Raw genomic sequence first — 16914 nt, 5'->3', positions numbered from 1 at the left:
AAGTATTCTAGAAGCTATATCTGGAAGTAACATGATTTTGACATCACAGGTCTGTTTCTTCAGGTACCACTAATGAGACTTTCTGCTATTGAGCTTGACTATCACTGTTTCTTCTGCCATCACTTTGCAGGACTACTCATAAGGCTTTTAGGAATGCAACGGTTACAGTTTGGGGGGAGATAAAAGATGTGGAGCAGGCATGGAGATAAAATCCTTGTCCCAAGAAACTATCTTCAGACTCATGACTGCATAGGAGAAATATTTAAGGCATAATATCTTAGACATAACAAAATAAACCCAAACTATCTGCCACAGCTTCTCAGCTACTGCCACCATGTAATCACTGTGCAATTCACATCAAGTTAAATTTTTAGGCCATTTCACACCACATTTTTGTGAAAGTCTACATGAGGCACAGAAGCGATTACACTTACTATTTCTGTGACAATGGGATCACAATTAAAATTAGAAAAAAGGACAAATCCCAGATATCTGAACATTCCAGATTCTTCCCTGTCCCAAACAATGGACTGCTTTTTAGAATACATACAGTAATAATTAAGAATACTGTCTGAGCATCTGTATTTCCCCATCACATAAAAATCACATCTTGTTGTCCAATGCTAACAGGGATTCCATTATACAGAATACCTTGATTTTTAAAGACAAAAGAAATCACTGCCTACATTAAGGCATCATCCCAAGCATATCTAGCACCATTTCTTAAACTCAAAGATAAAAAGGGAACTCGGTCAGCAAGTGGAAGAAACTTCAAATTATCTGCCATCTCCCTCACTTTGCTCCAGATTTTCTGACCACTTTCACACTACCACAGAGAATTCCATTTGTAATGAGGAGGGATTGTAATATTCCAGACATAAACACACACTGTCCAAGGCCTCTTCTTTCAGTTCAGCTGTATTCTCTTTCTTCAGTCTTCTTACCCTAACCTACAAATTCACAGAGTCCCCAGGGATCTGTTTCTGGGGAGGAAGAGAGATCTTTTATGTTTCTAAACTTTCATTTGCCTAAAGACTGTGCCCTTCTCATTTTAAAGGCCTAAAGTTTTGTAGCCTGCTAAATGACAGCAGAAAATACAGTAACAGACTACAGCTATTAAACTAGACTCACATGCAGAAACTGGCGGAATAAGCCAAGATGTCATAATCACTCTAGCTGACAGAGGAAGATTTTCAGTCTTACACCAGGATTGGAGTTACAAGGAAACTTAATATACATTTTCATGGAAAATACAGATTGCTTACCTGTATCCAATGATCTTCAAGTGGTCATCTATGCAGTCACACATATAGGTCTGTGCCTGCGCTGCACTCCAAATTGGAACTTGCAAGCTAATCTACAGCCTTTTCCCTCTGCATTTGGGTTAGCGCCTTCAACTCCCCGACTTGAGCAAATTCAGGCTGTGTTCTTATGTTGTATTTTGGGGGTTCACAATTGTGTTAGCTATGCTGCAATGTACTTAGCGACTAGCACCCATCTGATTGAGACTAGGGCATGGCTACTAACCATAAAGTTTTGGCTACGCCTACACTTTAGGGCAGGCCCTGCTAGTTATATTCATATGATGCTAGCTGATTCCTTTGTTTCCAATTGGTATTGCCAGATCCTGAAGAAAATGCACTCCATAGGTGTCTCTCTGGACAACCTCTTTATGTTAAGTGAAACACAGGCATTCTGAACTCTGAAAGAGGATTTTAGATATTGAGAAACAGTCCCTTTGTTCTTCTGAACATAAAACTTGCTCCCTTTTAGCATTTGGTATCTTTTCAGATTATGGGCTGCCTACTGCCTACCTTTCCCAGATTACTTTACCCCAGTTACGCCGCTCCTTTATGTTAGCAAGCTCAATGTTTTACCCTCAGTGGTATTGTCTGGGAGGTTTGCCAACATTCCCTATCAGGAAGGATTCTGCCCATGTAATGGAAGGCACCTTGAAACAGTCGCCCATGTCTTACTTCATTGCAATTTTTACAGGGAAGTGCGGGACTGTATAATCAAACCTATTCTGTCTAACCTTTATGGATTACCTGAGGTGAAGTTAGTTTTTCTCCTACAATATGACCAATGTCCCCATATTACAAGCCTAGTTGCAAAGTACCTTTTGGCTGCCATAACAATCAGGGAGCAAAAGATTAGCTCTCCTTCTTGATGCTTGACTGATTTTATAAGTGAAATTCTCTGTAAATTTGCCATGCTGTACTTTTATTTTTATGCCAATAAAGGTATTTGGATTTGGAGCTAATCCCCAGACTTTCTCCTCCACTCTGGGGAGCAGGCATCAATTGCACATACCAGGAGATGAGGGAAAAACTGTCATCCACTCAGTTCCTTCCAACCGCCACCAGTTTCATCAACTAAAGGTAAGAGACTGAGAGATGCCAGCAGTGGGGAAGGATGAGTGCGCACGTTTGACTGCATAGATAACCACTCAAAGATCATCAGTTATAGGTAAGCAACCTGTTTATCTCCTTTGTGGTCTCTGTGCAGTCCCACATGTGGGTGACTTGTGTGCTGAACCTAATCAGATAGTAGGTGCTGGTAGCTCTAAAAATCAGAAAATATAAGAGAGATTATATTATTAGACATAATATTAATGTCATTTTTCTCAGGTTCACCTTGACCAACCAGAAAGGCATCATTAGAAGATGGATTGTAGGACTGCCCGTCTGAAGGAAGCATCATGTCCAAAGGGTAGTGTGAACTGAAAGTCAAGGGAGTTGACCAAGTGGCCACCCGATGTCTTCAACAGGGACACCAGCCAAGAACTCTGTGGATGTGGAAACAGCCCTCATGGAGTGAGCCCGAGGAGCGGCAGGTAAGGGTTCCCTCATGAGCTGATAGCAGAATTTGATGGTTGAGGAGACCCATTTAGAAAGACTTTCAGCTGAAATCTTGTGGTCCTTTGTTGGATTAGAATAAGAAATAAGGAGCTGGGAATCCACACAAAATTCTTGTGTTCTGGTTAGACAGAACGACAGGGCCTTATGAACATCCAATGAATGTAGTGCCCTTTGAGCCTCATCATAAGGGTTTGGAAAGAAAATGGGCAACACTGTGGGTTGTGATAGATGAAAAGATCTGGACAAAGGACTACTTTGCCTTTATGAAAGGAGACACGTAAGGTGCACAACTCACTTGCTCTTTTAGCTGATGTAACAGCAGAGAGAGAAAGTCTTCTATGATAACAAATGTAAGGCAGTAGTAGCCATAGGTTCAGTCAAGGACCAGAGGCTTTTGGGGAGGGTTTAGTTTCACAAATCCTTCAAAAACATGTTGATAGTCCTATGTGAGAAGAGGGAGTGGCCATTGACCAAGTCATGGAAGGCAGACAGGGCTGCCCAGTGAATCTTGATCAAAGAGAAACATAAACTGGCTTGATTTAGAGAAACCAGTGTGGCCAGGAGGTGCTGCCTGCCTCTAGGGGTACCCCACTTAAGCTAAGGAGACCCCAAATTATGGAAACAAAATGGATTCTGATCAGAAAGAGGCCAAGGAAATATTCCATTCAAAATGGAGTAGAACCTTTAATAAACTGGTTATTACTTAAGGCACCCTTCTGGCAAGGATATTCTCCACCCCCCCCCCGAGTGATGAGATTATAGCTTCAGCAGGTAATGTATTGTTTCTGTCTTAATCCTCTGCTACTGATTAATCAGCCATCTCCCTGACTCTTTACTGCAACTCAGCTTCTCTTTTGTTTAATACTACGGTAATGTCTGACACTATATAAATCCTTTATCTTCTAAGTTTACTTTTCCTGAGGGTATCTTTGCTAAATTGCCCAAGCAATTAACACATATTCTGACCCATTGTACTCTATCGGGCAGACATTACTAAATCAGCCCCGCTGTTGTTTTACCTGGAGATCCAGTCAGGTGACCAGAGTCAGCTCTACTCATTGGCTTGAGTGGGCAACCAATCAGGTATCCAGAAAAGACACATCACTGCCCACAAGCCAGACCCTTTCCTCATCCCTTTCAAAGATTATAAACATGAGAGCAAATTTCACTTCCTTGTTCACTCTAAGCACATGTAACCAGATTGTCCCCCGCCCCACATTACTCTAAGTAAGGGGATCTCTCAGACATGGCATGATGGCAATGCATCTTCAAGTTCCAAATGGATCTCTGCACAACTGGACAGGTAGTATAGCCCCTGTGTGTCCTTCCCTCGGCCTCCGCTATCCCTCACCCCTTTTTTTCTTAGAGGTCTTGTGTGTGTGCCTATATAATTTATGTGTAAAGAGGGTGATTGTATCGCAAAACCTACATTATTTTAAGTAACAACTTAAATTGCACTTCTGAGTGGAGTCTTTTTTGTTCACCCGCGCTCCGTATTATTGGTCAAAATTCCAGCTCCTAGGAGCTCTCTTTGGATTTCTTGCTAATTCCTCCACTTAAAAGGGAACCCTGAGCATTTTGAGTAACAAAAGGACATCAAGCAAGGAGGCTGACTGAGGGTTGCAGCCTTGAGTAGTCGCATATGTCACAAAACTTCAACGTGTACAGTTGTGTCGAAGGAGGTCTGGCATTAAGGAGAACATGTGATACCTGGGATGTAAAATTCAATGTGAGATCCTCCATGCAGTGAGGTTGAAGAATAATGGGTTGTGGTGGTGAACTCTGCTGCCCTATTGGGACAGAGGGGTGAGGTTCAAGGGGAATCTGATGCAGTGGTTGCCCTTGGACAGTTGGAGTAGCAGTGGAACCACAGTGCTACTAACATGCAAGATGTCCTGTCACAGTCAATTTTCTGCAAAACTAGAGGGATTAACAGGTATGGAGGAGACATGTAGAAGAGGACTCCTGACCATTCCTGGAGGAAGGCACCTCCTCTGCAGAATCTTGTTGTTGGACTCTTGTCTTGAGTATATAAAACTGTGTATTTGGCACTGTCTGGAGAAGCAAAGGCATCAGTTGGACGAAGGCAGCAAAGATCAGCAGATGGGCGATATTCATGGACAACTCATGATCCACCGAACTGGTGAGGCTGAGTGAGTTGGCTTGGGAGCTCTTGCAGCCAAGAACATGAATGGCAGTAAGGAAAACATTGTGCAGGAAGTACCACTCCCAAAGGACTATAGCCAGTCACCAAAGTTTGGCAGATGCCGTACCCCCTTGCTTGTTCATGTAATACATGGTTGCCACATTGTCTGTTGCAACCTGCGTTACCTTGTTTTGAATTAGTAGTCAAAAAGACATCAGGGATCATTGAACTCCAAGGAGCTCCAAACAATTGATGTGATAACTCTGTTCAGCTTGGGACCATAATCTTTGGATGTGAAAGTCTCCGCAATGGGCTCCCAATCCTCAAAGGGAGGCATCTGTGAATAGGATAAGCTGTGTTTTGGGAGATCTGAATGGCATGCCAATAAAAGGTTGTCCAGAACAGTTCACTATCATAGGGAATTGCTTACCACTTGGGAAAGCATCAGTACAGTAGACTGGAACTGTAGTCCGATATTGGGTTGAAATGTCTGTTGAACCAGAGCTGCAGCTGTCTCAAATGAAGCCTGGCCACAGGGATGACAGAAGTTGTAGAGGCCATGAGGCAGAGAAGTCTCTGAATTGAATATGCTGTCTGTATAGGAGATACTAGGAAGCTCTGGGCAGAATGTAATTGCTCTGTCCAGGGGAAGAAAAGCTCATTCCTTCACAGAGTCTATTTGAGCTCCTATGAATTATAACACCTGAGTGGATAGCAGTACAGAATTTTCGTGATTCACGCATAGATCTAGATTGCTGAGGAGAGTAAGCATGGTGTGAATGATATGGTTGAGCTGGTGGACTGATACTGTCACTAGGAGCCAATTGTCTATGACAGAGGTCCCCAACCCCAGGTCCCTGGACCAGTACTGGTCCATGGCCTGTTAGCAACCGGGCCGTGAGTTGTGTAATTATTTCATTATATATTACAATGTAGTAATAATAATAATAATAATATGATGACACTGGATTTATATCCTGCCCTCCACTCCAAATCTCAGAGTGGAGATTCCTCCCCCACAACAGACACCCAGTGAGGTGGGTGGGGCTGAGAGAGCTCTCCCAGAAGCTTCCCTTTCAAGGACAACCTCTGCGAGAGCTCTGACTGACCCAAGGCCATTCCAGCAGGTGCAAGCGGAGGAGTGGGGAATCAAACCCAGTTCTCCCATATAAGAGATCACACACTTAACCACTACACCAAATTAATATAAATAAAGTGCACAACTGTATCATCCCAAAACCATCCCCCCCCCCCCCCCCCGAATCTGTGGAAAAATTGTCTTCCACAAGACCGGTCCCTGGTGCCAAAAAGGTTGGGGATCGCTGGTCTATGAGAATAGTCTATGTGAGAGAATGAGAGAATGTTGACAAACCTTGAAGATGGAGAGCTTTAGCTACCATGGACGTGCATTTCGTGAATACTCTTGAAGCCATCAAAAGACCGAAGGGAAGGACTTGGTATTGGAAGTCAAGAGGACCCACAGTGAATCAAAGAAAATGGTAGTGCTGTGGCCTGATGATGACATGGAAATAAATTTTCTTGAGGTCTATGAATGCCAGCCACACTTGAGGTGGAACGAGTGGAAATATGGATTGCAAGGTCATCATGCAAAACTTTGTTTTCCAGATGTACTTGTTGAGTCCTCTCAGGTCCATGATGGGACGCATTCCGGTCTCTTTTGGGAACCACAAAGTACTTGGCATACCATACCCTGATTATGCTGAGGATCCAGGCATCTGATGTTATAGCTTCCCAGGTGTTGAGGTAAGGAAGCAACCTGGTTCCTATGGGTGGGGTGTTGGTGGTCAGAAGGACTCCTAAGTGGTGAACTCAGAAGTAAAAGTGACTGCTTGTATTTTGGGCTGCACGCTTTGAGGAGGCTTGTTTCCCTTTAGGTTGGTATGCAGGTTTGGAAGGTGTTTGTTTCTTCCTAGATTCTGAAGAATGAGGTGAATGTGGGCATCACTAATAGCATGGTTTCCAGGTTCTAGATTTATTCTAACAAGTTGCAAAAAAAATTGAATTGCATACTTGGCTGGGTCTGTAAAACTGCATGCATTTGCATGCCTCGCAGAGTCTACAGTGATGATTCCCTTGATCTCTGTTATTCTGTCCTGCCTATGTTTTAAAATATCAACTCTCACTAGCATGTTCTTTAGATTTCTGCCTTGCCTTAAGCCAATCTGTGGAGGATCCTGACAACCTGGCAAATGAGAAATTGAGATCTAGAAGGCAGCAGATTTGCAGATCCAGCCAAGCATATAACTATCCAGTTCAATGTTATTTTTTTTTTTTGCAAAATGTCTGACAAAACAAGTGGCATAATTAATTATCTGCCCCATGGTCTGTTATACATGGGAATTTCAACACGTGCAATTCAAACACAGATACTAGAGCACCAATCTTGCATTTGTAATCAAATCAGAGAAGCCCCAATTGTGGAACATTATCTTAATGCTGGACATACTACAGATGAGATGAAATTCTGTGTAATACATACATATCAAAATAGAAAACACAATTGGGAAACATTTCACAGATTTCATTACAGAAGGAAACAATATACATTTTTAAAATGAGAACTTTTCCTCCATATGGCCTGAATCAATGTTTGGATTTCTTTCCATTCCTGTAAGATAAAAATACTGAATTTACATATTACTTGTGTGACGATTCAGATTGTGTAGCTCACAAATGACTGTAATTAGAGACTATGTCTTTAAGAAAGATAAAGACATGGATGTGTTCCAAGAACCTTTCTATCATTGAAAGAGTGAGCTGTTGACCTTTATGTAATTGACAGGATTTATGGGGCAAGGAAGTTTTCTTATAAAACTACTGTTAATTTGTACAGATTCTGGTCATCTGAATATAATATGTATTTTACAGTTCCATTTAAAAGCTGACAGTCTTGACAAAGACACTGAAACATACTATATTGGACAGCGTGGATAGGATCTGTGTGAATCTATTTGGACTTTTTGAAAGTTTTTCCTCATTATTCTTACAGAATATTTACAAGGACTATGAACTGATACTGAAGAAACCTTTTACTGTTTAGAACCTTTAAGAGCATGCCTGCAAGCGTACCTAGTGGGTGAGCTGTTGCTGCAGGCTCATGATATGAATTAGTTGGAATATATGTGTTGTAAATAAAGGAAACATATTATCTTTTAGTAATAATTCTGTCAGGGTGGCAAATCTGACCATCCTGATTGGTTGAGGTCAGTGGGATTGTGGGGTATCAGCCTTTGGCCCATCAAAGTATCAATCAAGAGTACTTGTGTGTCATTGGTTGAGTCTGCTATTGTCTCCCACCCAAATGGCTGTTGCTAACCAACACAGCTGATTCTGTCAGTAAAATGCAACCAATCTTAGTTCTGGCAGCTACTGCGGGAACACACTATTGGCCCATCACATGTTGATCACTGTCTCTGGCCTCCCATTGGCTGATTCCCCTGCCAAAAGCAGTCTTGCCTCAGAGACAGCTACATCTCCAACTCTTCTCTGTGTCCTCTCTGTCAATCGACCTCAGAAACGGCTGCAGAGCTACTTCAGCCTCACAAAAGGCCTCCCAGTACATGCAGCCTCCAAGGGCCACAGAAATAGCCAGGGAGGCCAGGGAGTGTTTCTGTCAAGATCCCTTGCCATATTAATGTTGCTTTGTAATTCTATGTTGTGCTGAAACACCTGCTCTGCTGCTGAGAAATAAAAGTATGTGGGCCTTCTAACAGTTTTTATCTTCCAAGGTCATCACTATGTTAGAATGTTGTGCTAACTGACTTATAGTGTGAGAATGTCTGCCTTGTAACAATTTATAGTTTTAAAGTTATCTCGCACCATAAAATTGAGCATGCATGTAATGGCTAACTGTCCAATATATATATATGCATCCCCTGACCTCCCGCCTTAATTTTGTCATTAGCTTCACCAGTGGTACTATCCTGTCTTACAATAAACACTAATCCTAAAAAAATGGAGACTTATTATTGAAGATAGCTGTAGACCTGACAGTTTCCTTAGAGCCCATGGCTGCCCCTTGGGAAGTGCTAACCAGAGGCAACCCAGGCTGCTGTTTTAGAAAAGGGAGAGGCCTCATGGTAATATAATGCCATACAGTCCACCGTCCAAAACAGTTATTTTCTCCAGAATAGGGAGAAAGAGATCTGTTGTCTGGAGTCCAGATGGCAGAGATCAGCTCATGTTGAGGTGGGGGGTGGGAATGGGGGGGGGGAATGCATTCACTTGGGTGGGTGGGACGATAACAAGGGTGAGTGAGAACTCACCCAGAGCCTCCTTCTAGAGCCTATTGTATTTTTCTTCATAATGGGCCTTACTCCTAGTTGATAATATTTCTGATGGCTTTCCCTGATATTTTCATACTTTTAGTGGGCTCATTCACGCTGGGATTCTTTGATTTTGTGATTTCTATTGGGCAGGGTAGGCTGCTGACCATAACTTCTAGATGCAGAAGACAGCGCTGAACCTTAAGACAAGTCTGAAAGAATGTGTATTGGTTGAAATGATGGATCAGATGCCAGAGAGAGATGCAGCTTGAGAACTGGAGGCACCAAGCTGAAATGCTGAGAGTCCTGAGGGATTACTCAAGTTGTCAGATTCACAGTAGTAAGCCTAGTAACCAGAATAGGTGTTGAGACAGAGGAAGCTGAGATAGCAGTCAAAACAGTCTGGTCCAATGTTAAGATCTGAGTAGACTGGATTGGAATTGAGGTAGATTGGCCCAACGGGTTTGAATTAGAAGTAGCAGAGTACTTTGAGGTCTTGTCTTTGAATTTTTTCATCTTCTTCACTTTTGGAGGTGCGACCATGGTGGAGCATCCTAATTGCACTGAATCTTCTCTCAGAGGAGGTGAGGGAGGCGGTGTAGATTGAGTAGTTGTTTGAGACATCTGAGGGGCAAAGTGACACCTCCAATAAGGAGGTTTGAAGCCTTGCAGTGCACTTTTTTCCCTGGCCAGTTTGGTGAACTTCAAACATTGAACACACATTTATAGTCAGTGTCCCTCTCCCAAGCAGCATAGACACCGGTCGCGTCTGTCTGTCAATGGTTTTTTAGATTTGCAGCTTGTACACCTTTTGAAGAAGACTCTTCCTTCCATATGCCACCAGCCCTCAAGAGAAGGAAATGGGGGGGGGGCACGGGATGGACAACTTTGATGATCAGACAAAAGGATTAGGGGTTTTTTTTACACAGAATTGAAGAAAGATGAGAAAGATGTAAAACAATGAGAAGTGGAAATTAGCTGAATGATGAGGAGAGCCGAGGAGAGGAAAAAAGATGCGAATGGTGCAGAGACTGAAAAGGAACTGAGCGGGTGGTGGTTTTCCCCTCAGCTACAGGCATTCAGAATCGATGCCTGCTCCCCAGAACAGAGGGAAAAGCCCTCCAAAAGGCTGAAGATTAGCTTTCAAGTTTCAATTTGGAGCACAGCACAGGCACAGACCCAGACTGCACAGAGACTACGAGGAAGATTTAACAGCTACAGCAATGATTCTTGTTACTCTAGTGACTGAAAAAGTCATTGATGTAGTTACAGAGCTGAGACTGGAGCCTGGGATTAAGGGAAAGCTTGCAATAAAAAAAAAATTCATTCTTAATCTTGTATTAGAAAAAATCTTTATTTGAAAACTATGTGCCCTTGCCCTGATTCAGCAAGAGATATGATCTACCTGCAAAACCAAGATATTGTCAGCAGGTGGGTAGGTACATAGGGGAGCCACTGGATGGAGCTTACTCCAACTGAGATATTGCTCACTCTTGTTTATAATTTTGGACTTTCTCACTTATTGCACTGATGGAGACCTTATTGTGATACTAGCGTCTGGTATTGTGACCACCAATCCAGTTATTGTGTTGTATATCTAAATTTATGCAATAATTAATTATTTATAAATATCAGAAAAAGCATTCACATTGTTGATGGTCTACCCGTTCATTTTTTGCTCTTGTTTTGATTATTATCACGCTGGGTGTCCCTTTTCTATCAGTATCATCATCATCACTCTTCAAGATCAAGCACCAAATGGTCAGAGCCATGAGTCCTGACAATGCTAATCAGATCATCAAGCCAGCAAAGTCTGGGTAAGCACAACTATGCTTACAATCCTGTGCATTAAAGCACTTTCCCCTGCAATGTGTGCCTTCATTGATAATATTCTATTTGAATGGTTTTCAACTTTATACATTGAATTGCAGGCCAAAGAATCCCTACTGGATCAAGTTTCTACGGCACAATTTATATGGAGCAGTGCTGAGCTTACTAGGACTCAGCAGCACCCTATGTGAACTGAAAAGCCATTCTAGAACACACTCAGCTCTCTCCTGCAACTGAGCTTGCAGAGAATATTGGTAGCAGAAGGTAAGCTGCCCCTTAGGCAGAGTGAATGGACTGAAATAATGTTTTCCTAAGCAAACATGCATACTAATCACTATTAAAGTAAACTGGTTTGCAACTTAATAGAGCATATATATATATTCTAGCAACATGATCTTGAACTTAGGGCCATGCAGTGCACATGCTAAAGAATCATTTCTATTAGAGACAGGTTTCTGTTTGGCCTTCTAAACAAGTGAGAATAGTAAACCGGCATACTTACTTGAAGGTTAAAAATGCACACTTATTATGAAGTACTTCCAAATATTTTGCATAACCCCACAGTCAGTGGTCAAAATAACTTATTCTTACAACAAGGATGGTAAGTAAATATCCATGTTGTTTGTTTGCTAAAATCACAAATATTCATAATTTGAAACTGAACATGAATGATTGGAGGTAATAAAACAAGAAGAAGAAGAAGAAGAAGACTGCAGATTTATACCCCACCCTTCTCTCTGAATCAAAGACTGAGAGCGGCTTATAATCTCCTGTATCTTCTCCCCCCCGCAACAGACACCCTGTGAGGTGGGTGAGAGGGCTCTCACAGCAACTGCCCTTTCAAGGACAACTCCTGCGATAGCTATGGCTATTCCAGCAGCTGCAAGTAGAGGATGGGGAATCAAACCCAGTTCTTCCAGATAAGAGTCCGCACACTTAACCACTACACCAAACCGGCTCTCAAGTACAAGAATCACAGAAGTACAAAATCACTCATATGGCTTCTGATACTAGAAAGATCCTGGATTCTAGTTCCTGTGATGACATGCCAGTAGTCTTTTGATTCAGTAAGAATTCAGGTAACACGTTCACTGGACAGATCTTTACCCTTTCCTACTACAGCATCCTTCAACTGCCCAAAAGTCTCCCCTAAATTTCCATGATTTTAAATTTTTGTATGTAGCTGGGATTTGTGGAGACAAATTAATGAATTAAATGGACATATTTCTGGATTACACTCTCTGATATGTAAAGGGTATTTCCCCCAATTTTTCTCCACAGTGGAAAAGGAAAAATCTTTCCATACATACAGTAGAATAATTAAAACATATCTGCAAATCTATCCTGCACCTTGCCAAAAAAAATCCTCATATCAGGGGAAAGTATACAATTTTGCTTACAGTTTTTAAGTTCTAGTGAGCAGAAAGGTCCAAAGAAAAGGAAATAGATAAACAAGATCTTTTATCACATCTATGATTTATATGTATACTTTCTAGTAGTACTTGGTTACTGTGAAACCTGCAATTTATCAAGTCAAATCATATGGATATCACAGGAGGATAAAGATGATGTTTTGTTAACAACTGAACATATCAATGAATGAAAAGGAATTGGCATTATTCATTTCATGCTCAAATTTCTTGTCTACTTCAATAGAAATACATTATTTGAAAGCATATAGAAAAATAATCTGAAATTCATTCAAATTTCTCATTTATACAACATTATATAAGGTATATGTAAGGAATACATGCTGCATAAATAAGATACCAACTGCAAATGGAGGCAAAGAGATGTAATACACAGACTTGAATGTGACAAATCACTATAAAATGCAGCAAAGAATCGCTTCATTTTCAGAATAACAAAGTAATTAAACAAAAGTAAATACAGAAAGCCTACCCATATGCATAATCAAATTACACCTGATAAAGAATTAATGTCAGCAAATTGAAACTATTTTCACTGCTGAAACAGAAACTAGTAAAATGTACTCAGTTAGTGAACATACAAAATAGTTTTCTGAACATTTCAAAGTTGTCATATGGAAAAATACAATATTGAAATGTTTACATCTCCACACATATATTCAATAAAGTTTGTCAAAGAGTATAAGAAAATAAGACAGCTCTAGACCTACCTGCGAGACCATACTTTGCATGTATGGTACTGGATGCTGCTGCTGCTGCTGTTGCTGCTGCTGCTTTTGCTGAACAGCACTTTCTATTGCTACTTTCGCTACAGTACTTGGATCTGCACCGGCTGGCACAGCAACCATGGTTGCACTGCAGCCAGCTTTGTTAGGGTCACTGATTGTAACAATTCTAACTCCTACTTTATTTGGGATTCCTGGAACAGTTTCCCTATCATTATCCTCTGCTGGCCTCTTTACAGTTTTGCATTCTGCTGTGCCATTAGGGGACCGAACTTCAGATGAAAGGGAAGCCAGGGCCCCACGAGGTCCTGAGCGCGGAACTGCTATGATTTGATGCCCCTGTATAACAGAGGTCGTTGACTGTGGCGAAACAACTACACTTGGGCGTTGCTGAGGCACATCTGAATTCAAACTTGAAGCTAGAGGTCCATTTGGTAGATCGACATTGGTACCACTAAGTTGCTGAGTGAACAGTTTTGAAGCCTCTTGTGTACTGCTTACCACAGTAGTAGTACCCAAACCTAATACAGGTCCATTGGAAAATCTTTCCACTTGATCACCTTTGGCAGCATCTTGTGTGGCATCCAAATTCCCTTGTTGTTCTGCTGGAGAGATCTCGCCATTTCCTACATGATTGGAAGTTTTGTGATTTGGAATGTTTTTGCTTAAATGGGAACCATCACCTTTTTCAAAGTCACAGATTCCATTAACGAGGGGCTTCCTCAAATCACTTCTAATTTCCTGCATGTCCGCTTGTTCAAAGTTCTGCTTTCCAACAGCTCCATTCTCACCCAAGTCTAATGATGGTCCATTACTGACCTGTGAGAACTGATTGGCCTCATTCTGAGTTTTCCCTGAGTTAGCTGGAGGTAGACTGGAGTCATACTTTTGTCCATTCAGAAGACTTCCCATTTGTGTTTCATTTTCCTTTGCATCGCCATTGCTGGTGTTTATAGCTCCTCTTCGGCAAGAAGGGTTCTCCATAACCTCTATTTTACGCTCATGAATATGTAAACCTGTTGCCTCCTTTGCTTCTTCTTCCTTTTGGCAAATGATTTTATCTCCTTTGAATGGGGGCGCAGTAGCAGAACATGTTGATTGTCCAGCTAGAGGTGCGTGGGTAGGTGGAAGCGTCTGCACCTGAAGTCCAACTCCTGCCTGTGTTCCGCTCATTGCAATTCCAGCTGGAGCAATAATCTGAGTTGCATTTCCCTGACTCACAGTTGCTGTAGCAAAACTAGTATTTGGCACAACTGTTATGGTAACCTGATTGCCAGAAGTCCCTTGGAAAATAGTTGCTGGGCTATTTGAGATTAACTGGCCTGGCAATATCTGTAAATTGGAAATAGGAACTGTTTGCACTGCTCCTTGGGGCTGGATTGCACCCTGGACCAACTGAACGTTTTGCTGCCCAACTAATAATGGCTGAGTGGAAGATTGCCCTTGAACGCCAAAACCTGGTGTTTGGTTATTGGCCATCTGATAAACCACCTGAGGGCTGGGAGCTCTTGCATTATTTGGAGGAGGAATCTGTGGTGCTGGGAGTATAAGCTTACCACCAGGAGTAGAAGGACCTCGTTTTGGTAACAACAGCTGTTTTATCAAACTGGATTCACTGGGAGGAGGTTGGCCAACAACAGGGTTACTTTGCTGTTGCTGAACTTGCATCTGCACCTGCTGTTGCACTTGTACCTGTGGCTGGGAACTTGCTGGTGAATGCTGCTGCTGTTGCTGCCTCTTCACCGAAAGCATCTGGCTGACAGTGGGAGGAGGTCCTTGAGTCTGAGCAGTGAGAGATGGAGATGATATTACCGTAGGGACTTGGTTATTTGAAATTGGTCCAGGAGATGGTGAGGAAGTAGGAGTTAGATTTGGCTGCCCAGACAGCTGAACAGTTTGGCCAGCTGGAATTGAAGCTGGGTTAGTAAGAACAATTTGGTGAATGGCTGGTGCATATGTCGGACCTTGCTGAGCTGGTTGGCTTACAATCACTACACTTTGTTGAGGTGGTGGAGGTTGCTGCTGCTGTGGTGACTGTTGAATGGGCTGCTGTACCGTTGTAGGAACTTGCTGGGAAGGCAGAGGCTTTGGTGCAATATTCTGAAACCCTACCCTAGATGTTGGTGGGTTTTGGACACCAGCAATAGTAACTACTTGCCCAGGAGCAACTTGGAAATTCTGGACTGTAGTAGCAGAAACAATATTGGATGCTGAATTTGTGACATACTGCTGAGGTGCTATGATGACGGTGTCTTGCTGCTGGTTACTAGCTGTGGACTGCTGAGATGACGTTTGTATAGGTTGTGATGATGTGGTAATGAGCTGCTGACCCTGTGAAACTGCTGAAGTGCATGCTGGTATGTTCTGTACTCTGCCAAATATATGACCCTGAGGTACAGCTTGTTGGATTACGGTAACGGGAGTGCCTGAGGGTATTTGTCCTGGTACCACTGCATGTAAAGGGGACTGCTTAATTACAGGTTGATGAAGCAAAGTCTGAGAGCTGACAACAGTAACTGATGGTTGTGGTCCTGAACTGCTATGATTCTGATTTGAAGTTTGTGCTGCACCTCCTACAGCAATAGTGACAGGAACTGTGGATTGGGGAACAGTGCTCTGTATTACTGTGGCCTTGACGACTTCACAAGAAACTGGAGCTTTATTCTGTATGACAGTCACAGTTGTGTTTTGCTGTTGCTGACTATGAGCTGAAGGGTTTTGCGGTATCCTGGAAGCAGTCTGTACCACTGTAGGTGCACCTTGAATGGGAAAAGACATTTGTGTTGCAGTTAAATTTGAAGACTGATTGTTAACAGGAGTCCTCTGAAAATGGTTTCCTACACTTTGTGGTCCATGTTGGAGTCCTGTTGACAAAACAAAACAAAAACTCAAATAGGAACTTTGATACAAACAGCAAGCACCATTTCAAAACCACATAATCTCTTATAAATAATTCTCCTGCCGTGGTGGCAATTCTGACCATCCTGATTCATACGAGCTTAATGGGACAGTACGGCACAAGCCTTTGGTCCATCAAACTATCAGTCAAGCGTACTTGCATGCCATCGGTTGAGTCTGCTCCTCTCTCCCGCCCAAGTGGCTGTTGCCAGCTAGCAAAGCTGATTCTGTCAGTAAAACACAATCAACCTTAGTTCTGGCAGTTACTGTGGGAACATACACATTGGTCACCTATCTCTGGCCAACCACTGGCTGACTCCCTTGCCCCTGCCTCCTGCAGGCCCAGGAATGTTGAACACACTGCCAAAAGCAGTCTTATCTCAGAGACAGCCACATCTCCAGCTGTTCTCTGTCAACCAGCCTCAGAAAGGGCTGCAGAGCTCCTGCAGTCACACAAAAGGCCCCCATCAACAGCCCACATAGGCTGCCTCCCAGCAAACACAGCCTCCGAAGACCACTGCAATAGCCAGGGAGCCTGGCACCGCCTCAAAGGGCATGGCTATCCCACCTTTACTGTCTTTCACTCCTTCTTTCCCTTCTCCCCTCAGCCTCACCCCAGGATGAATGCCTGAGAAGATAGGGAAGTCTCACAGGGTGGTTGTGCAGATCAAGGGGGGAGAGAAATGAGGAGAATGATGTCAGCTGCTTTGGTTCCGCCCCACCCCCCGCCACTGTGAA

General features: G+C 42.6%; 1 protein-coding gene across 2 annotated transcripts in view; it reads right to left on the bottom strand.

Moving 5' to 3' along the window:
- The window catches only part of ARID2 (AT-rich interaction domain 2), a 176285-nt gene that overhangs the window by 20219 nt on the left and 139152 nt on the right, over positions 1-16914 (bottom strand). For both annotated transcript variants that reach the window (XM_060244949.1, XM_060244950.1), the window contains one exon: positions 13264-16142. In XM_060244949.1, coding sequence (XP_060100932.1) covers positions 13264-16142 — 2879 coding nt within the window. The remainder of the gene's footprint in view (positions 1-13263; positions 16143-16914) is intronic.

This window comes from Heteronotia binoei, chromosome 8 (genome assembly GCF_032191835.1).
Source record: "Heteronotia binoei isolate CCM8104 ecotype False Entrance Well chromosome 8, APGP_CSIRO_Hbin_v1, whole genome shotgun sequence".
Taxonomy (NCBI): domain Eukaryota; kingdom Metazoa; phylum Chordata; class Lepidosauria; order Squamata; family Gekkonidae; genus Heteronotia; species Heteronotia binoei.
The sequence above is the reverse complement of the archived record's forward strand: the minus strand, read 5'-3'. Positions and strand labels throughout refer to the sequence as shown.